At 30.3% G+C, this 24,667-nt stretch overlaps 1 protein-coding gene across 3 annotated transcripts in view; it reads right to left on the bottom strand.

Annotated features, from left to right (window-relative positions):
- Dys (Dystrophin) overlaps positions 1 to 24,667 on the bottom strand; it is a 1,915,508-nt gene that overhangs the window by 1,720,765 nt on the left and 170,076 nt on the right. For all 3 annotated transcript variants that reach the window (XM_075370745.1, XM_075370746.1, XM_075370747.1), the window contains exon 2: positions 5,272 to 5,333. In XM_075370745.1, coding sequence (XP_075226860.1) covers positions 5,272 to 5,333 — 62 coding nt within the window. The remainder of the gene's footprint in view (positions 1 to 5,271; positions 5,334 to 24,667) is intronic.

The raw sequence follows: 24,667 nt of genomic DNA, 5'->3' as shown, positions 1-24,667 counted from the left end.
CAGCAATACACAATAATAATTAACCAGGTTGATTAGCCATCCTGACACAGTGTTTGGTTAAAACTCTGTGATTTTATTACGAGGCAGAATAAAATAACTGGTTACAGTTCTGTGCTTTAAACTGGTTGACAACAAACAACACTGCAAACGGTTATAACAGTGTTTTTTAAATAATCTTATGAATGAACCAACTGGATAAAAATATAAGAAATAATAATAAATATTTAACTTCTTTTTTATACCAGCCAAAATATAATACCTAAAAACTGGATCGGTGAGGTTTGCTTAACCACTAATATCTACTATACATTTGAAGTCACACTGATCCAAATCTAAACTAGAGTGGCACACGACATGATCCAACATTTGATTTTGTTAAAAATATTTATCTGAATCACAATACAAAAAAGTAAAATACAATGTGTTTACTATATACCTGGAAATTATGTTCTGCTTATCATGTGATCAATATGACCACCATCACATCTAGCAACTTCAACAAAATGCATATATTGTTAATAACTCGACAACACATACCCTTGGTTATCTCACCGCACGCTTTAATGATCAGTTATCATGATCAATGATCAGTTCCATCACTGTATGAGAATGTTTAAGGAAAATCTTTTCCTTTAGAAATCCCCAAAGAAAGTAATCACACGGATACAAATCAGGACTGTTCAGGGCCGGTTCTGTTTGCATGCAAAATGATTAGGTCATCGGTTTGAAATTAAATTTGCGTTAAAAGCTTCATGCAGTCTAAAACAATATTAGCTGTGTGCGATCTGTCTCCATACTGCATTTTGCAAGAAGATGAGGAACAACAAAATTGTTACACACGTTTAGATAACGTTCACCGTCTGTTCAAAAAATAATGGCCCTGTTACCCCGTGACTTGAGATAGCGGCCCGTACCGTAAATCTTGGAGTGTGATGCATCTTTTCACGAAGCATGTGTGGATTTTCGGAAGCCCAAAAACACACACTTGTACCTCATTTGAAAACCACACATCTTGGTTCACAGCCCGTTCAGTGAATTGTTTGCTGTCGACAGTTAATTTAGTCAACAATAGTATTTTGTACGGATACAATGCAAGTCGGTTTTTCAAATTCGCTGTACAGATCGCCTAGAAATCCCAAGTTGTGCTGGTGCTTTTCTTGTTGATTTTCCCGGCCTCCTCAGCAACGCTGCTCCGACAGCTGTGACATTCTGAAGAGAACGAACATCGGCAGGGCGTTCGCTTATCTCAAATACTGAACATAATTTGAGATATTAAATTTTTCGTAAAGTATACGTATTGTTTTAAATGAAGGCGACTATCGAGTTGGAAAAGGAGAACGAAACCGTCTTTGTGTAACCACACTTTTCGTTTCATTTATAAACAACACAGTCTTTACACGCTGTTCAACAGTCAAATCTTTCTTTGTCAACCATCTTGGAACGATATACAAACAGCGAACTCGGAAAGAGAAGAAACTAATATTCATGAACTGCTGTCACTTCTGCCAACATAAAACATATTAATAATTATTAGCCTAAACCAGAGGTTCCCAAACTTATTTTTCTCATAGACCACTTTCAAAATTTTGCTGGTTCCGGTGGACCCCCTGCAGCTACATTTCTACCATATTTCCAGTCGACGGAAAATGTGAAGATTAGATCTAACTATGAAAATTTGCGTTACGGTTGAGTTCCACGAACTAACAGCTTCCGAAAAAAAAGTGAGAATTGATTGGTTAATTTTTGATTGACTGTGCTGTGAGTGGATGTCAAAAAAGTAAAGTTGGCCAATCAAAAAAAAATGCTTCCATCCAACTTTACATTTTTGACATCTACTCACAGCACAAGAAAGCAATCAATTCTCACTTATTTTATTTAGAAAACTTCCCATCAGAGTGGTAAAAAGTAAAAGAAAAATAGTATATTTTTTTGTGTCGCATTTATTCAAATATGTAATATTACACTATTAATTATTATTGTTATCATATTGCAATGTAATATAATAAAATTGTCGTAATATAATTAAAATTAAACATTAATAACGTAATGTAACTTTTACAATGACAATCACAAAATAGCTACTATTTTAATGGGAGGGATGTACTTGATGGAATGACAGCAAATTATCAATACTTGTTAGGAATAAGCGCAAATCTCCCCGTTCTGTGATATTGAATCTGCTCCTTTTTTTTTGATAAAAGGTTTGCAATGACACTAAAACTTTTTTCGACAAGATATGACGAGGGAAACACTATCAAAAGCTTTCTCGCAATTCCCCACAGTCCAGGATATTCTTCTGGTATTTCTGCCTGCAGCCAAAATGTTTGACAGCCAAAATGTTTGATACCTTCTTTTAAATTTCACCTTCAGCTCCTCATCACCTTCACTCATCACATTCTCCACTTCCGTTTCATCAAATGGATTTATGATCCATGATGGTATTCCATCGTCAGAATATCTTCAAATCGATTTTGAAGTCATCATGCAGGGCAATTAAATGTTGAACGTATGTCTGAATATCCTCATCAAGGCATTCTACCTGTGACAAGTTTGAAAACTGGGAAAATACGCGCCGACTAATATTTTGCTTCATAAATTTCAATTTTCCAAGAAAATTTTCGTGAACCCCCGCTTACGAATTGTGAACCCCCATTTTTGTCACGCCAACGTAGACCCCCGTCGAGTCTCCCGTGGACCCCTGGGGGTCCACCTGGACCACTTTGGGAATCAATGACCTAAACAAATGTTGTTTATTATTGCCAAAAAATTTGTTGGATCATTTCTGGCGCCATCCTGTTGTACTAAATTTCTATAATAATCGATGTACTCTGAATTAGTAAAACCAATCCAATTTAATTTATACTTTTGTTTTTACATTTCTAGTTACAGAAAAAAATCAGACTAAACAAAAATTCCAATTATTAGCTGGAGAAGGCATTTCACGTTATTTTTAACCAATATGTTTTCATTCATTCAGTTCCCAATTACCGTCACATATATCAGTTTTTGTGAAAAGAAATCGTAAAATGCAAGTACTTTCAATAATTGCGGTAGTTATTTTTAAACTTGCTATTTTACAATTTTTTTCGTAACTCCAATTCTCTCCTAATCAGAGAGGGTCGAGATTCTATTTTAAACTTAAAATACCCGTTTTAACTCATTCAGATCGATTTCATGGATATTTACATTGATGATTTATGAATATAATAAAAGAAACCAGTACTTGAAGGAAACTGCTTTAATATTCAATATTTATTATTATTATTTTTATTTTTTTACAAAATATTGATACAGTTCATTTGAGATTCATAAATTTCAAAAGTGATTTCATGGTTTAAAAATTCAATTAATTTATGAAGATATTAATTAAATAAATTTTTATGAAATAAAACAAAATTGAATAGTCGATACCTTTTTAAACCTTTTTGAACCAACAGAGCCAATCATTATAATAATTTCTTATTAATTACAGTATTTATTCCAGTACCCACCGGACTTTTTTTCTTGGAATTGAAGAGAAAAAATAAGGGTGCGGGGCTTACTTGAAACATAGCCTTTAGCCAGGATAATTTATGTAAAGTAAACGTTTTCTTAGAAGTACCTAAATTCAATCACATAAATATTAACAGTACATTAGGCTTTCGTTTATCAATATCGGATGCCGCTTACACAGAATACATCCTTAATTATTATTGTTCATATTATCGATAGAAACGAAGTTACGGAATTTTTATAAAACCGATTCATTCTGTATGGCCTGCATCCGGTTATAATGACACTACAGTTACAGTATCAGTTACCCATCGTCGTCTTGACTATTCGTCATAGTCATTGTACTGTTTGTATATGTGGACGGTTATGTACATTTTATCTGTTTAGTTTATGTTGTAAAGTTTAATACAGTGATTTATTTTAATTACGGCATTAAAATGAGTACAAAAGGACAGCGTCTACGATCTTTTAAAGTAAATGAAAAACTGAGCGTTATAGAAGAAGCTAAAAAAGTTGGCAGGAAGAAAATTTGACGTAGATGAAAGCATTTGAGACTGGCGTAAGAAGAAACAACTTCTGGTGAAAGGCGCTGGTAATAAAAGGGCTTTTCGTGGCTTGGAAAAAAGGAAATGCGGTTATGCTGTCACGACAGAAATTTGTCAATCATATGCTCGTGAAATCGCTAAATCATTGAATAAAGTTGATTTTAAAGCAAGCCGTGGATAGATAACATGAGTTTTTGCACGAAATAATTTGTCAATAAGACGAAAGAGGACCATTTCTCAACGACTTCCAGACGCTTATGAACAAAAAATATTACATTTTCACAAATCATAATAAATCTTAGAAAAGATAAAGGCTATTTGCATTCTGAAATAGGAAATGCTGATCAAACACCCGTATATGATGAAATGCCATTTGACATTAATATTTAAATGAAGCGGTGAGTACTCGAATAAATACGGTATATTGTTAGCGTATTAACTCTCCGTGGGCGTTAAATGATAGCTATAATCTGAGATACGGAAGAAGACAAGTCTTGTGGTCTTATTTGATCGGCTTTTCTATTCCGGTTATATTGTTACCATAGTAGCCTGCGAGGGCGTTAAATCATAAGTTAATCTGAGGTACGGAAGACGGAATGTCTTATTCATTGGTTAAATTTTATTGCTTTTTCTATTCTGATAATATTATTACCATAGTAACCGGCGAAATCGTTAACCGATAACAGTAATCTGAGATACGGAAGAGGGAACGTCTTTTTCACTGGTTTTTTTTTAGATTTTTGGTCCGGAAAATCGAGGTGCGGAGCTTATTCGTGGGCGGGGTGTACTCAAATAAATACGGTATATCTGATTGTCTTCTTACTGTTTTAAGTGATAATTTGAAATTTGTTTTCTTCAATATAAAAAACTGTGCATTTTAATATTAAGAAGGGACAAAGATTTCTTGTTAATTTACAGCATATTACAACTTACAGGAATTGGGATATTAAACTTACACAAAACCAAAGATGTAAGACAGTCTTCGAACAACATCAATAATAGTAATTTTTTAATGATTTTTTAATGATGATGAGTATCAACTCCATAACTTCAAATTTACTTTTGAAAAAACACTCACTGCTGGTTTGCAAACAAGAAAAAATACTAACTCATCGATCAAATTAAATGTTATTAATTAAATTTCTACTTTTTATTCAGTGCTTATTGGATTTAAAATATACTATTACCAATTAGTTTATACAAGACATTAAACTACTGAAGAGTACTAAATTACCTTAATTAATTGAGAGTTGATCCATTTTGCAAAAGTTTTTTTCTGCACATCTTCTCGTTCATCTGTAAAAAAAAAGCACCCATAAATGAATTTTTTTTTAAGATGTATATTTTATTCGTAAAATGAAAATACATAAAAATTACAAAATTACTAAAATAAATAATCACATTAAAAAATAATTCAAATAATTTGACCGGTTTAATATGAGTATAATAAATAAACATTAGATATTAATTAATAAACTTGTAATTACAGTGAAATATACCATGGTCTATACAGTTTTTCAGCATTATCTTATCGTAAAATATATCTGTGCAACCAACCATCAGTAGGAAGTATTCATTCACAAAACAACCAATTAGACTTATCCAATAAACACTTCTACCATTGAATCAACCTGTGTGAACCAGGCTGCGATAACTGACTTTTTTTACTTTTCACTGAATATATACAATGATGGGTAATTGTTTTTAGATGATTAATTCACCACCAAACTTTGAAGGTTGTGCATGAAGATATGAAATGGAAATTTTTTAGCATACATAAAATGTCTGAGATTTGTTCTCGGGTCTTCCCAGAGGAAAGGTTGAGATGCTACCATTTCATCATGGAGAAAATAATTGTCATAATAGTAGATTACATGAAATGATACCAAACAACGAACAATGAAACTTTGTGGCAGAATTCAATTTCTAAGTTCAAATTCCAGTCATGACTGGCATATTCATGGATATACAAAATATTTTATTAAATCCTAAATATAAGCTTCAAATCTGAGGATTGAATTACATCATTTGCAAAAAATGCAAACAGACCCAACAGAAAAGCATAAATAAAAATGATTAGAAAATAGTAAAAATAAGTAGAGAATAAGAAATGCTCAATATCTGGTACTTTTTTATGAAGTGGAAGTTAAACGATAGTAAAGTTATGAAACGTCTAAGGTACACCTTATTTAGTGAGAGCTGGAGACATATTTAAATATTCCAAGGACATTGACAGTATGCTGAGTGAGATATCACTATCTAGCATTATAAAGAATTATTTAATACGCATTAATAATAGCAATATTTTATGTGACAACTCTCTGCTGTTATAATCGATACAAAATGTCCCTGTATTTTTGTATTTTTGAACATTTTAATTTCCTCGAAACTAGAAATAAATAAATAAAGATGATTTTGTAAGATAAAAGAATCAAAATTCTGTATACACAAAATATCAGTACATATATATATATATATATATATATATATATATATATATATATATATATATATCAGTATATATATATATATATATACTGATATTCATTTTGATTTAAATACCAAAAATGTGAGCGAACAACCAGACTGCAAACACACCTACATAAGGAAGTAGGTATTCCTAGGTAAGGAAGTAGGTACACAAAGAAACCTTTGGCACCAGCATGCAAAAACAAAATGGAACACCATGAAAGAGATCCCACAAAATGAAAAAATAAAAAAGCAAAATGGGTTTAAAATCAATTACTTGGAAAAGCCTGAAGAATACTTTAATATAAGACACTACAAACAAATAAGCCTGACATAGTGTGTGTCAGAGTGGTACAGATAGTAATAGAACCTTTTCGTACTGGAGGTTGACAGTCGTGAGGTCTGAGGAACCAGTATTATTTCAATTTTAACAATTCCTCAATAATGTCCCTGCCACATTCTAATTAAATATATCCTGGCTACCCACAGACACAACAGCTACTAAAAGGCCCTTACTTAGGCAACTATTTTTTTCCCTATGTCAGATTTTTTAAATAATTATATGATTTTTGTCTTTTTTTTGTATTTTTGGTGGATCAATTTTTAAGAAGATTCATTTTCAGAATTAACTACAAAAGAAAAACTAGAAAATTAGAAGAAAAAACTTAATGCGAGTTCAAAAAAGAAATTTGCAATACCTGGAGAAGATTAGTTATAAATTTTACATCAAATTAATGAACTTATATAAATTACTTAGTGAAAACCCTACATACAGGTCATGAATTCTAGTACTAAAAGTACTGGAGAAAAAGAGGTAATATAGAACTGCGGAAAAAGTATCCAAAACAGTTATCAAAATAATGATGGACCAAAGACCAACATAGTATGACCGAATCAACTCTTAATTGTGAATGAGACCCTTATGAAGAGACTTAAATCTTAAAATAACACAGCTGAATGGAGATCTTCAGGCTAAGTGCAGTTGTTGTTTCTTAACTGAAAAGATCAGTCGTCCCAATTTACTTCATATTGATTGATTTGATCAACACAGTTGATATTCATTATTTCTACTGGGTCTAATACTGTCTTTCTCCCACTATTAACAGACTAGTGGCAAAAAACTAACACCGTGGTCTATGAAAAGCACTCTAAACTATGCTGCGTTTATAAATACTATTCCTTTTTTAAAAGAAACTGCTTTATTAGAGCTCCAACCTCAAGAATAGAACTTTGTATTTCCATGTAATTTTAAAAATTACATCACTGTGAAATAGGGAATCCTGCATCTCTTTCCAAACTTCCTATTGAATGTTTAGCAGCCAACACAGGGGAATGATGGCCAGCTTTACGAAGTGCATTCATTTGCACACATTGTAATAATTTTAATAAAACATTTTTTATGGATTCCTTCAACAAAAAAATTATATATATATATATATATATAAAGTAAACATTAATATTCTCAATGTTCAATAACAAAAAGCTAAGAAAACTTAAACATCTCAACTAGAATCATTTGAACATCTATGTTAAATTTTGTATAGTATGCCAAATGTTTCAACTGGCAATATTCCATAATACCGTCAGTAATAAAATATAATATTTACTATGAAAACATTATGTTATGGTTATCAAATTTAAAAAGAGAAATTTATAAAGCAATTTAACAAATAGTATTCTCCAATAGGATCGACATAGATCCAATTTGTCTATTTCAATTTCTCAAGTTTATTAATTAATTTTTTCTTTTCCCACATTTTACAGATTATCATAGAATATCATTTTACAATTATTAAACTATGACACTTTTTTTACCATAAGATTAATCCTTTAAACATGAAATTAAATTTTTTAAAAATTCAGACACCAAAATTCAAGTTGATAACTTCATTTGTTACCAAGATAATAGAAAAATATTAATTCTTAATGTTATTTAACCCCTTCTCTTTTGGTGTGTGTAATGTTTGTGTAGATATTCACATGATATTATACAATATCAAAATATATTAAAATGTAATGTTATTCCATTTTAAGACAGTGATTCCCAAACTGTGTACGACGGCCTCTTCACAGGGGTGCCGTGAATTGTAAAAGTTTTGTAATTAATTGAACCAAGACATTTATAATTATTAATTTTATTTTAATAAAGTAAAGAAATAATGAAAATACACGAGTTTTATTTATTTTTATCTCTTACTTATAAGAGTAGGGGGTAATACTTTTAATTAGGGTAGGGTACCATTGTAAACCCACCGGGTTGGTCTAGTGGTTAACGCGTCTTCCCAAATCAGCTGATTTGGAAGTCGAACGTTACAGCGTTCAAGTCCTAGTAAAGCCAGTTGTTTTTACACAGATTTGAATACTAGATTGTAGATACCGGTGTTCTTTTGTGGTTGGGTTTCAATTAACCACACATCTCAGGAATGGTCGAACTGAGAATGTACAAGACTACACTTCATTTACACTCATAGATATCATCCTCATTTATCCTCTGAAGAATTATCTAAACGGTAGTTACCGGAGGCTAAACAGGAAAAAGAAAGGGTACCCCGGAGGCTAAACAGGAAAAAGAAAGGGTACCATTGTAAAATTTTTTTAATTGAAAAAGGGTGCCTTTTTTTAATTGACTCGGAGAAGTTTGGGAACCACTGGTTTAAGATATCAATTTTATTTTTGGGATGTGTAATCTTCGTATAGATATTTAACATGATATTGCACAATATGAAAACATTTTTTGAAATTCAGAGTTTAGAAGATTATAATGTAGAAACTATGAAATTTATAATTTCTTGGTAACAAATGAAGATACAACATGAGTTTTTTGATTTGTGTAATCATCATGTGAATATCTTCTAGATTTTTTTTTGAAATTAAAAGTTTAAAAATGTAAAATGGTTTTTTGTCTTTTTGAAACCCAGCTACTTTTTTTAATTTCTAAGTAAAAAATGGAGACAACTTGATTTTTGGTGTGTGTGTAATCTTCATGTGAATATTCAGGTTTCTAGATTTTTAGAAATTAGAGAATTTACAGGATTAAAATAAATTTTTGAATTTTTTTTAATCCAGCTTTTTTTTTTATTTCTTCATAACAAATGATAATATCAACTTGATTTTTTGTGTAACAAAAAATTTAGTAACAAAGAAATTTACTATTTTTTGAATTCATCGGTAACAAATGAAGATTTCAGCACCACTTTTTATGTGTGTAATCTTCGTGTGAATATCTAAAAATTTATAAATTTTTTAAATTCCACCATTTTATATTTTTTGAAACCCAGCTATTTTTTTTTTTTTTGGTTGAAGATATCAACTTGATTTTTGGTGTGTGTAATCTTCATGTGAATTAATTTCTAGACTTTTTTGAAATTTGATTTAAAGGGAGAAATTCAAAAAATAAATTTTATTATTATTTCTCCATTTTTACCCTTTGAAATGGAAATTTTAAAACATCCTTTCTTGGTATGCACTTTCACCGTAAGAAGAACGTGTATACAAATTGTTATTGATTTATCTACGTAAGTTTTTTCTGGGCCTGATATGAATCACTCACAACGAGTTCTTTTATACATATAGGTATACTAGCTCCCCGTTGCGGCTTCACCCGCAATACATTTTTTAATAGTAAACTTATTTTTAAAAAAATTTAATCGAGAATATTTTTTAGATTTGGTCCTTTTTCGGTTAGCGGGAACAATTTTTTTTTTCAACGTTAATTATGTTTTTTCAACTTTTTTGAGACGAGGTTAGCGATGTTTGATTACATAATATTGAAACATTAAACACATGCTTTAGTTATGCTTAAATCATGGTAAAAATGTGTTTTGCCCGGTTGTTAGTGTTACCCGATAAACACCACCGTACCATACGGTCACCAGGTGAACGTACTTCATTTATAATTTTTTAATTATTTTTATTTTATGTTTTTTAGTCAAGTAACCGGAGGCAGGTGCAACCAGTACACCATCGCACTCCGTAAAAAAATTTGAAATTCAAAAAACACGAAAAAGATTTTTAAGAGTTTTTGCAAGCTCCAATCTATTTCGAAAAATCTATAAATCGACTTTTAGATATTTACATGAAAATTACACATACAAAAAATCAAGTCGATAGCTTTATTTGTTACCGAGAAGTTAAAAAAAATATCCGGGTTAAAAAAAACGCAAATTAACCCTTTAAACTCGGAATTTAAAAAACCTAGAAATTAATTTTTAGTAATTACACATTTGTTACAGAGAATTAAAAAAATAACTTACAGTACCCAATTTAATTCTTCTTTTTTTTGAGATATTCTATATTTAATTGTAGGAACTTGTATTGTTCCATATTTAGGATATTTATTAGATTTAATAATTACACTGATCAACATGATTTTTGTCTCTTGTTTTCATATATTCGTAATTTCTCCATCACCCACAGTTTTTTGTTATTTTAATTTTTTTTAAATATTTTAAAACGTTTTTCATCCATTTGTCCATTGTCAAATAAAAACTCCTACAGCATTGTAAATATGATGGAATCAAATGAGCTAACTGAAAGGTTAACATTGCTACTGTTGTGCAGTTCAAACGTGTATAGACATATACAAACGTGATCTAGTGTAGCAGATTTATAAGAACGATGCCAGTTGTTAGATAATAATGAACCAGTAAACAAGTTGTGAGTGTTTTGTGTGTTTGAACTATTGTGTATTATACATTTATAACTTTATTTCTTTTAATTAGTCGTTAGTTACAAAATGCCTACACTTTGTTTAAATCATCCTAACAATTTTTGTTATATGTGGTGAAGTGACGCTCAAGTTCCAAAGGCGAAACCTTACTCCATTAGTAAAAATGTGTTGTGAACTTTATTTTGGGTGTAACCTCGGGGACCAAACACAGGCCTCGCTCCACATATGTTGTTTATCGTGTTCTAGGCTTCTCACAGCATGGCAAAATGGCACACGCCGCATGTCATTTGCTATCCCTATGATCTGGAGGGAACCCTTTTCTGACTTATTTCTGCTTAACAAACAATAAAAAGATTACGTCAAAATCAAAACATACAATGCTGTTCCCTAATTTGCAATCTGCAATGAGACCAGTTCCACATTGCGAAGAATTGCCCATACCAAAGCCTCCAGAACATGAGACATTAGATGAAGAGAGCTCACCGGGTTGGTCTAGTGGTTAACGCGTCTTCCCAAATCAGCTGATTTGGAAGTCGAAAGTTACAGCGTTCAAGTCCTAGTAAAGCCAGTTATTTTTACACGGATTTGAATACTAGATCGTGGATACCGGTGTTCTTTGGTGGTTGGGTTTCAATTAACCACACATCTCAGGAATGGTCGAACTGAGAATGTACAAGACTACACTCATACAATACATATCATCCTCATTCATCCTCTGAAGAATTATCTAAACGGTAGTTACCGGAGGCTAAACAGGAAAAAGAAAAGATGAAGAGAGCTCACAGTATGATGGAAGTAAGGAAGAAAAAGAAACAGATTCTGGTGATACAACTTTTGAACAAAGCAGTTCATCTGAGCCTCATTTACTGACCCAAGAAAATCTTAACGATCTCATACGAGATTTAAAGTTATCCAAAAAAAAACAGTCCGAATTGCTTGCTTCCTGGCTAAAAGGGTGGAATCTCAAAAGAATACAAAGAGATGTACTTATCATAATCGTCATTCTGAATTTAAAGACTTCTTCTCTTATGGAGACACTTTGTAATGAACATAACCCAACAGAATGGCACTTGTTCATCGATTCTTCTCAGATTAGTTTAAAAGCTGAGCTTCTGCATAATGGCAATAAATTCCCATCAGTAGCTGTGACTTACTCTGCTAGTATGGAAAAGACATACCAAATCTTTAAATTTATGTTGGAAAAGCTTCAATATGCAGTGTATCAATGGAATATTTGCGGTAATTTTAAAGTAATTGCTGCAGCTTGGTTACACAGAGTACTGTTGTATTTTTTGTGAGTGGGACAGTAGGGACAGAAAAAATCATTAGAAAAGAATGGCTTAAACGCGTATCACTCATTCCTGAACAGAAAAATGTGAAACATGACCCATTGTGTAATCCTAAAAATGTGTATCCACCTTCGTTATATACCAAAGAATTTCGTCAAGGTCATGGAAAATACTCCTAGTTTCATGTACTTGAAACAGAAGTTTCTTAAAATAAGTGATGCAAAAATTAAAGGAGAAATATTTGTGCGTCAACAAATATGATCACTAAAGCATGATGAAAAAGGTTTGAGGAACTATTGAATCCACTGCAGAAAACAGCTTGGCAAGCATTCAATAATGTTACTCACAGTTTTTTTGGGAAATCGAAAGGCGGAAAATTACCGAGATATTGTCATTATAACATCTTATAAAAATTTGGGTTCTAATATGTCCTTAAAAATATGTTCTTACTTCCTGCATTCGTACTCAGATTTCTTCCCGGAAATTCTTGGCGCAGAGAGTGATGAGCACGGGAAACACTTTCATCAGGAGAGATCAGCTATGGAAAAGAGGTATCAAAGCAAATGGAATCGTAATATACTGGTCGATTATTGTTGGAACATCACGATAGATGCTCCGAAGACAAAACATAGCAGAAAATGGTCATTTCTTACTTTCTAGACAGGCCAAATGTTTAAATGTTGTGTAGTTAAGAATGTACAAAGTATTAAATTGTTTGAAATTATAAGTTCCTGTCTCTCGGAAACTCAAATCGATTAGTATAATCGGTAATGGAAAAAATTTGTAATCATTGTTCGAAATATTTTTCACTTTCTTCACCCGTTTCTAGGTCGAATTTCAGTTGGTACGTAGATATTCACATCAAGATTAAAAATAATAATAATAATGAATGAAATAGATACTTATGAACTTTATGTGCTTTGACAGATACTTGATATGCTTTTTTTATCATTAGATTTAGTAAGCAGTATTTTTAAATGGCTAAACGTTCACAGTAATAACACTGGGGAACAAAAAAGGATAATTTTTTTGGTCTCAGGAAGAAAAGTATGTTATTCTGATACCGGTTTTTCCCCATCACGCAAGGTTTCCGAGAGACAGGAACTTATAATTATACTAATCGATTTGAGCTTGCCAATACTCTTCACATAAATATCTAAAAACCATTTCCGGTTTTGTTGAATTTTGATATTTTAAGGGGTAAAAAAAAATAATAAATTGGTTTTTATATTTTTTATATTTTATGCGACCGCTATTGAATCAATTTTTATGATATTTGGTAACACTGAGATGGCAATTTATGTTTGTAATTCTGATATTATGTATTTTGCGAGAGAAGCCGCGACGGTAAATCTAATGGGTATTGTACTGAGCAAACTGTTGCTCTGAAAAAATCACAATAAATTAATAGTTTTTATAAATTGTACAAGCTTTAATTTTTATTTAGCATTATTGTTCTCACAAGCATGAGTTTAATAAACACAGGGGGGCGGAGTCCCCTGACCGCGACGGGAAACACTATTAACCATATAGCGTGGGCGAAGCCGCGACCAGGATGTTAGTATATATAAATATATTTCAATAATTTTCTATTAATATATGTAATCATATAAATGTTTGTTACATTTTAAAACGGCGGTTAAACGTGCTGGGAATATATACGTTATCATATTCACATGATAAAAGCGTATTATTTAATGCGTAGAATGGCAAAATACTTTTAAGGTTGAAGCTACCTAGAAAATCTATTTTTTAATCCTCTTTTATAACAAAGAATTATTACAATGAAGACGTTTACATTATTGGTGTGTAATTGAAAACTATTTTTCTTAACACAAAATATAATATTACGTCGCTTTGAATTTTACTAAGATAAACACATGTAAAAAAAATAATCTTAAGGAAAAAAATAGTCACTTAAGGAAATAAAGTACACTTAAATGATATAAATACTTGTTAAAAAGATGAAAATTCCGACAAGCAGACAGATAATTTGGTACTCTTAATGTAAAATAAAAATTTATCTCGCAAAAACTCATTCAACCTAAGTGAAATAATTAAAAAAAAATCGAAGGTGGAAGCTCTTGAGAACGGCTTGGAATTAATATACTCCTTTAATCCAATCCAAAACACATCAAAAGAATTATGTGTTTATTAATAGATGGAACATATAAATCACACCCTAAATGTTTAACGAAAAGTAGCTTTACTTTCACCTACTAAGTAAAAGTAGTGTAAGGGACTAAAAAATGTATCGTTTTACGTATTAAAGGCCTACAATAAATTGCTTCATTATTTTATACATCTTTCCCATTCTATTTTATGATTAAAATACATTACAGCACCTAAAACACGAGAAACTATGTAGTTGATTTCTCTGAGAGTAATGATTTTCAATAAACATCCTTATATTAAAGTAAAATTATAAATTTGTGAGCATGATATACAACCCTACACTCATCTCAATTAAGAAAGCAACGGAAAACAACAGTCCGTCTTTAATTATTCTAGTTATACTGGCATAGAAGGCTTATTATTCTTGCACTACGTGTATCATGTTAACTTGCCTAGAGTACCTAAAATTATGGGTATAGGTGATGAAAACTAAAAACAGTAGGTTACAAGGGATTTCCTATGATGTCAAGTGATATTCCAATGCGATCCTTGGATAGATAACTGCCGAATTACAGTCTATTTGATGTGTACGTTATGTCCAACTCTGAATCGTAATTTTAAATTAAGCACAAAGAATTAGCGTTATTTTAGAAAATAATTTAACCGAAATCAAAAAGTTTCGAATTCTTGAAATCAATTATACTTTATATTAAAGCATTTTAACACTTCCTCCATATAAATTGGCGATTTATATTCTATCATAATTTACTTATTTTTTTTTTTACGTCTTTATTTTCCGAGACCAGGAATTAAACATCAATTTAAAAAATATGTTTCAAAATTTCTTCATTATATATTTTATTTACTTGGTTTTATTATATTTCATTAAAATTTCATTGACGGTTTTCATAGTTTAATCCAGTTAGACATTCTGTTAAAAAAAAAATAAAAAATTAAACCAGTGTTAATCACTTTAAAACAGATTTAATAACTATCGCAATTAGGTCTCGTAGTTATTGACATGTAACTCATGTCGTTACTGCAAAAATAAGTTTAAAAACGTCGTAACATGATCTAAATTTCTGTTAGTAAACAATCATTATCAAATTTATTAAGTTTGATACAAAAAATATCGATTTTAAGTTAGATTTGTGTAATAATTATGGTAATAAAAATTATCGAAAATTGTTGTGTATATTACACACTAATTTAAAGCTTATTCTCGAGCAAGAAAGATATCATTATCAAAAGAGAAAAATTGGATTTTTACGCCGTGTTTGTGTACGTAAATACTCAGCTTAATTTTTATCAAAATATTTTTTTATTTATATTCAGAATTATTAAGACTTTTTTTTTACAAAGACGGTATCTCCAGCCCAATTACAATACACAAGTGATTTTAAACAACAATAGACAGTTTTACAACAGATATTAAAAAAATTTTTATCCAAAAAAATTATATTTACAAGAAAATGGAAATGATAACTTTAATTGCACTTTACAAGTTTCTACGGTTAGTTTATGCGATTGAGAACAGTAATTACAAACCGTAAAATGACGCTACAATATTCATAAAATACACATAAGTGATGGTTTATAAAAATTGTTATACCGTAGGAATTATCTTTTTTTATTAATTTAACATATAAGATCTTAAAGCCTGTACATGGGAAAATGGAATTGAAATTTTGTAGCATATGAAACATGCCATACCTGAGTGGGATTCGAACTCGGTATCTCCGGATGAGAGGTCGAAACGCTACCGTTCCGCCATTGAACGTTTTATAATAAAAATATTTTTTTTATAGACTTTTATTTTTCTTTTATAATTGAATATACCAAAACTAATCAAGGTTTTGAGGGAGAAAAGATTTCTCGTTTACCTAGATACACAGACGTAATTGTTTTAATAAGCCTACAATATTAAAATAAATTATAAGATTTGATAACAGAAATGATTATGATATTTTATTTTTATCATTTTAATGGTTGTTATAATTTAAAGAAATCATAAGTGTTTTATTTGTAACTTTCAAACAGAAAGTATCGATAAATGTTCAAGTGGTTATATCTAACATCATAAATTTGTTATTTTACTCTATTTTTGCTATTCTTTCTAATAATTGTTATGCGTATAATAAAGCACTTGCAGTACAAGATTTAGAAACATTTAATACCTCCCATTATGGTTTTTTCGAATTCTCGGAAAATGTTTAAATATAACACTGTATGTTCAATTTAGAAACGTTTGTTCAGGCATGACATTTTCATTTTAATAGCCAGTTTAAGGAATATGAAATTTCATTAAATTATTAGGAGTTATCAGAAATTTTCAATATCGTTTTCAACCATTGAAAAAAAAAACAAAAAACGAGCGACTCAAATTCATGAAAATGGTTTTATGGATGAAGATAATGTTTATGGATGCACAACATGTGGAAGTGCATTTATCTAACAAGCATTGTCCAATTCTAAAAATCGTAACAAAGATTTTGATGACTAGCAATTCGATTAATAATGAAAAAAATTTGAACAAGGTAAAGTAATGTAAACGTATTTCTATAAACATCAGTTAACAAACTGCTTATAAATGCAACTGACAATCGATCTTGTAATCATTTACGGAAAGGGTCATTTTGTTTCACTAATTATTTCATTTTATATTTCAACTTGTAATCATTTACGGAAAGGGTCATTTTGTTTCACTAATTATTTCATTTTATATTTCAACTTGATTCATTAAGTAATTTTTTGAACAGATGGAAAAATGTTTTTAATTTTAAAATATATCCCATAATGTTTACCAAACGCTCAATGTTGGGAAAAATAACAAATATAATGAGTGTAGATCTATTTTCATTGTAGTAGTAACATAGTAGCTGTAATTCATAAGTATATCCTAAAATAGAGTGTTTGCTGTACGTAGATTATCAGAATAAAAAACAAGCACAAAATTTATTTCATTTATTTATATGATGAGATCTCTTGTAGAGTTGAAACAGTGTATAAAACGAATATATCACAACAGAAAGAAGTACCACCTCTTTATGCTTTCCTCTATCAATTGTTGATTTTACTCTAATCATTGTTGATTTCTTTGAGAATAATGATATCCTTTATGAGCCCTGCGGTGAGCAGAGTGAAAACATTACTTGTAGAAATAAATATCACCTGCATTTTGGAGGACTTGGCATGACAACAGATAACATTACATTCGGCTAAGATAAAATAGACAACAGAAAACAAATTCGTAACTTTTCTAGTAAGTCTTTGTAATTCTAAGCAAATTTTATCCATGTCTTAAAGAGTTACTTATATCTCGAATCAGATTACTTATAACTACTATTAGTTAATGATACTTCAGCCGATGTGATACTTAGCCTATTTGTAAAAAACCAAGTGATCCAATAACAGCATAGAAAAAAACTGACAACAGTTGTTTCTGATGCACACACACACACACGTATTCACAAAACTTAATTTAAAATATTTATCATTTCATTTAAATAAAATATTTTTTCGTTTAATTCAATGATTCTAACTAGAGCGTGCGCGGATACAGTATTTAATTAACGCGGGTGCGGCGGTACTAGCGGCGACGGTCGACACTAACTAAACTAATGCAACTTCAAAACTTACATAGAACAAATTTCGCTTGTAAGAAAGGCAGATTCGTGTAGCCGCGAGGCTTAACGAATCAGCTACCAAGTCGACCGGGGAATCGAGTTTGAAACCCAGCCTGACTGAGTTACTTTTTTACACTTTAAATATTATTCATTTTTGCCGGCCTCCGTGGTGCGAGTGGTAGCGTCTCGGCCTTTCATCCGGAGGTCCCAGGTTCGAATCCCGGTCAAGCATGGCATTTTCACACACGCTACAAATCATTTATCTCAACCTCTGAAGCATGCCACAGTAGACCCGGCGGTTAAATAAACAAAAAAAATAATAATTTATTTAACTCTACATCTCACCTGTGACGTCACGTCATAGTAAACGACTATAACAGCATTTTTAAGAGTGGGAGTTCAATTTAATAAAAAATGTTTTTTCACAAATATTGTTATTTTTTAATTATTAACAAAGGCGCCTAAGAAATCTCAATATACTGAGAGTGAGTTTGCTCTACAGACTCAACTCCTTGACCTTTTTCAGGTGAAAAAGTTTAATGGCATCAATGCTCCATTTATAGAAGTAATCTGACCAAGTTTTGTAAAAATCGGTCCAGTTGTTCTGTAGATATTAATTGATTTCGAGGCCAACACCGAACACACACACGTACATTAATATCCGAAAAATTTCCAATCCGTTCTTTGGGGTTCCTTAGGTATCAAAACGTCAATATCGGTGAAAACCGCAAATTGGACCGATTACAGTACTTTCCCTTCTACAGCAATAGCGCTTTCTAGTCAGGGAAGTAAAAAAAATATATAGAAAATAATAACACACCGATTTTAAGAAATTTTATTTCTATACAATATAAAGTGTCTGAATATATTACAAATTCAGTTAGCTACGGTATCACAATAATAACATTTTCTTTAGAAAGTAAATAAAATCTTGCAGTTTATGAAAACTGAGGATAAGATTGTTATGAAAGTAAAAAAGGATAATGATTAGTAAGCATATAAACCAATAACATCATTTTTTCTTCTTTCTTTTATAAAAAACAATTTTGATGGGAAAACTCGGTAATTCCTCTTTAGGTAGGTTTACTTATATGTAAATTTACATATTTTACAGTTACCCACATTAGATACAGTTAAACTAAATTTGATTCAAATCTGCTTTCAAACAATAGCAATAAATATACATAAAACTTTCTATTTGTTGATTGCATTAAGCTAATTAATTTAAAACGTTACAAATCTGTGATTATTTATTTAACAATATCAATAACATTAATTTATATGCGGCAGATGTTACAATAACCATAATAAAAGGACGGTCGTTAACCCTAAAAAAATAAAGGTAAATAATGGTATTAGATACAGAAAGAGAAGGTATAAAAAACAAGAATAAAGAATAAAATGTGTTTGATAAAGAGAGGGAAAAAATACCGGAATGCAGATCTGTTGTTCAATTTCGCTACTCCATTCAATATAAACTGGCCTATTGTTAATACAATATTATAGTTAGTCATGGTTTATGCTACATTGTTGCGATAAAAAAGAAGGGGTGATTGATATTTATGTTGCTCAGGAAAAACATTTTTTTAATCCATTATTATATAACGGACATCGTTCATAAATTAAAAAAGAATATAAAAATAAAATAACGGATAACTAATTATAAATGTAAAATCGTAGGAATATAAAAATTATAATTAAAATCCAATTAATGAACTGTAATTACAAATAACAATAATTTATCTATTGTATGTATTTCAGCAATAACAGAACCCACCGGGTTAGTGTAGTGGTGAATGCATCTTCCCAAATAAGCTGAATTGGAAGTCGAGAGTTCCAGCGTTCAAGTTCTAGTAAAGTCAGTTATTTTTACACGGATATGAATACTAGGTCGTAGTTGATGGTTGGGTTTCAATTAACCAAACATCTCAGGAATGATCGAACTGAGACTACAAGACTACACTTCATTTACACTCATACATATTCTCATTCATCCTCTGAAGTATTATCTGAACGGTAGTTACCGGAGGCTAAACAGGAAAAAGAAAGAAACGTTCAATAACAAAAAAAAAAAAAAGATTGTAAACGAGCTAACACGAGGCACTAACAAAAGTGGAATAGCATTTTTAAGATAACAATTGAGGAGTCAAGTGGTTTACAGTTATATATTCCTCATTGAGCCAAATATAATATGCTCATCGACATGCTACATTAAACCGAAATACAAATTTTCAGCCCTACATAAAACGATACGTTTACTCTTTTCATAAAAGGGCTAATGTACAATGAAAACTATTACTTTCCGAGAAAATAAGACTGATATCTTATACCTCATTGTGTTTTATTTGCCATCACAGCGTATTTAGAAATAATTCTGCTCAGTAAGGAATATAACTGTTTAAAAAATGCGCATGTATGCAAATACAAATTCCAGCAAAAGTTAATTTCTAATAATTTTGTTAAGCACGACCCCCATTGGTGTAAGTATATATGTGTCAAATTCATTTGTTGGTAAGCGGTGTTTTATATATTAACTGCAATAAAATAATTTCATTACTTTCTTTATAGCCAAAAACAACTGATTCTAATGAAGACTTCAAATACGTAAAACGTTAATTTTAATTTATAAGATTGAACAAATAGATGTAGAATTTACTTAAATAGCACTGGTACGTACAAATATCAAATATTTTTTATAAAAAAAAAGTTGGCAAAATATTGCACAACTTTGCCGCGCAAAGAAAAAAATAATTTAGACACTTGAAAAATTAGGCAACACTAATTGTATGCTAGAAAAAATTGAATTATTTGTCATTCATTGTTGACGAGTCAAAAAATGTCAAAATAGTCGATTCTTGAAAGTGCACAGATGTCAATGGTGGAATTTTCGAACATTTACTGTAACCACAGTTTTTTTATTTAGAAGTAAAATTAGAAATATTCTAATTTTTCAAAGACCTCATTCACCTCAATTCCCCCGGGGACCTAAAATACGGGCGAATTTTTCACCAACCGTAACTCGATAACAAAGCTTTTGCGTACATATGAATGAACCTTTTTCCTAACTTCAAGTTCTGGAATCGGTTCCCAAATATATTTCCCTTTCTATCATTAATACAAAATAACACTAGGAATATTAATTCATAATAGTAATAGTAAATAATACAGGAGTATTACAACTAATAATCATTTTTATACATAAAATAAACCTACATTATAAAATCATTCTGAATAAAAAATACTTTTAAGTAATAATAATTATTAAAATACAGGCCTTAAGAATTTATTATGGTAATGAATACAATCAAATAAATTTAAATTCGGTGATAAACACGTTTTTCTTAGGTTTGAAGTAAATAAATTTATAATACTAAAACCAGCTGTTTTATTTTTTTACAAATTCATAACATTTTTATTAAGTTTTGTTTTTTGTAATAGTAGAAGTTGATTTTTTCATTTTTTTTGCCTACACTTCATCATATCAATTTTCTCAAAATTAAATTCTTTACATGTTTTCATAATAAAATTACCGCATTTATTTATTTACGTCATTAAACAATGTCATTGTACTTAAAAAAAAAGAGTTCGTCACCGAATTTCTCTGTTTTACGTAGGATATCATGAAAACTACTGCAAATACAGTTCTGGGGTCGGTCTATTTTATTAGATTTTTCGGGTTAAAAGTTTACTCCTTATGTAATACCTAAAAAATTTCAATATGACCTCATATAACCAGAGGAAGTCTGAAATTTAGTCGAAATTTTTTGCTAGCCGTAACTCGATAATAAATTGTTTTCAGGCATATGTTTCTATGAATGTTTTTCCGAATTTCAAGCTATCAGTTCCCAAATTACATCCCTTTCCTCCTGAATAACTATGTATATCGAAGGAATCGAGAATTATTTATACGTAAAATCGATAATGTAATTTTTGTATTTTAATTGTTATGTTATATTTTATGTTGATGAATTAAGAAAAAAAATTCTTTTACTAAATGATTTATTGCGAATAACAAATTTTATATCAATATTTTCTTGAACAGAATCAATTACTTGACTAAATATTTTTTATTAACAGGGAATAGTTTCTTTCTATTTTTGTATTACGAAGTTAAAAAGAAAGTAAGTGTAAATATTTCCTGAAATTTAGAACGACAAAGAAAACATTCTATTGTATATCAAGGATTCCGCTAAATTCAGATTCATTTATGAAAAACGTCTATCAATAATTTTGCTTAAAAAAGAAAGATAAAACAGATTAAAAATAAATTAATCATAAAATTAAACAAAACCTTTTTAATACATAAATATCGTTAGCAATCAAGGACTAAGAATTCCAACACCCATAATACTTCATAAAAAAAAGTTAAGTATAACAAAAAGTAAATCTCATTAATTAGGCAGTTTTTTAACTTTACGAAAAGCAAAGACTGAGTCTTTTTGAAATGCAGATGAAGAAATACTCTAAGCATCAAGAGAGAATTAAAGTGGAGAAGCACTCTTAATGTCTGTGCTCATCTCTTATAATGTATTCTAAAAAATCTTCATCTGCATTAGTTGAGAAAAATAATAACAGTAATAAAATTATATTAAGAAACTAAGACGAGAATTCTATTTAAGTCAAAAGCCCTCGACATCTTTTTAACGATACAATTTATTTTTCATGCATATCATATCTAAACTAAATTCTTATATTTTAATTTACTATAAACCAATCCTATTTAAAAGAATAAAATTATTAATTTTTATAATTAATTCAAAGAAAAAGAAGAAGCGAGATAAAAATTTAGTACATCCCCGCTGCATTTTACCTCACGTAGAAGTATGGAAAGATTTAAATGGAGTAACTACTCAAGGCGAAAGAATATAAAAAAATATTTTTACTCAGTATAAACCAAAAATGCGTTAGAAAAAATTCTAAATGGAATGGATTTACTTTCTAAGAAAAAAAATTCCAATTTGAAAATAAATAAGAGTAAATCAAATGTAATGAAATGTGAACGTAGAAGTTAGAATTTTTCTATTTAGGGAATAAAATCACAACAAAAAAAAAAACGAAATAATGAAGACATCAAAACCAGACTGGCATAACCAAGAAGAAATTCATTCGGAAAAAATTGTTCATGTCAAATATAGATCTAAAATTAGGGAGAAGTTTTTAAAAATATCAGCTTTATAGTAGTGAAACAAGGGCAATAAGAAAAACAGAAAGGAAAAGAACAGAAAAGGGAGTTGAAAATTAGATGTTCGATAAAATTCTAATTGATAATATTCTAAATGAGTAGGCCTTATGATAAATAATGGAGAAGAGAAAATTACGGCTGAATCTTGTAAAAACGTAGAAAAAACTGGTATAAATTAAACAAATAATTGAGGATTATTAGATAGTATATACAGATAATGATTAGCACAGAACAGGATGGAAAATAGCAGCAATCCAGTTTTAACTGACTGATGATTAAAACAAAAAAAAAATTAATTAATTTTTAGGATTTTTTTCATATTTATGGCATTTTCTAACGTTTTCTTAACAATTGTTTATTTTTATCCACCTGGAATGAAAACAATGCTACACAGTAGCAAACAACGATAACGGATTACTGAACTATTCAACTTTGCTTTCTACGTATGTTCCAATGCATACTTTCGGTTATTCACGAAATTACGTGTATATAAGAATTATTATAATATGGATATGATTCTAAGTAACGGGAAATTTTTTTTTGTTTTTAATGCAAGAATAACAGAAATCTGAACAAAAAAAGACGATTATTTGTTCCTAGCTTTAATAAAATAATTTAAAAAAAAGAAAAACCCGAGTAATTGTGCACATCTACCTTGAAAAATTCAGAAAATGAACTGTAGTCGTTAAACGACGTTTTCTTTGTTTTCTTGCAAGTAGTTTTTCAGTATACATCCTGACCCCCGTAGGAGAAAACATCCGCCTTTTAACGATCCCGATTGCCACACCACCCCTTCCGATCCTAGCTCTGATAGGCTTTACCGAATGTCATTTTTTAGACCCTCTAAACTTGATAACACAAGACAGTCATCAATTTCGCTTTCGGTAGCGAGGTCAATGCCTACACCCTCGCACACCACAGCAAAATCACAAAGTTCTCCACACATCCATTTCATCCAAACAGTAAATATATAAGCTAACTTAGGCTCGATGCTAAAACGTCTATCTTAGCGAAGTAAGCACACAGGCGAACCCTTAACAAACCAGGTTTTTCAGGATACAGTAAGTTAGTCAGCGATGTGAAATTTAATAATACTTCTACATTTTATGTTGAATTCAGATGTCTGTTAACGCTAACAAAATGGAGACCATTTAAGTGACCATCCTGAGGTCATTAAAGTCCATCTCATACAGCCTACAGGCACTTAACTGCAACATAAATGTAGAAGAAATATTAAATTTCATATTACAGACTATCTTAATGTATCCCGAAAAAAGCCT

This window comes from Lycorma delicatula, chromosome 7 (genome assembly GCF_047948215.1).
Source record: "Lycorma delicatula isolate Av1 chromosome 7, ASM4794821v1, whole genome shotgun sequence".
NCBI classification, from domain to species: Eukaryota; Metazoa; Arthropoda; class Insecta; order Hemiptera; family Fulgoridae; genus Lycorma; species Lycorma delicatula.
The sequence above is the reverse complement of the archived record's forward strand: the minus strand, read 5'-3'. Positions and strand labels throughout refer to the sequence as shown.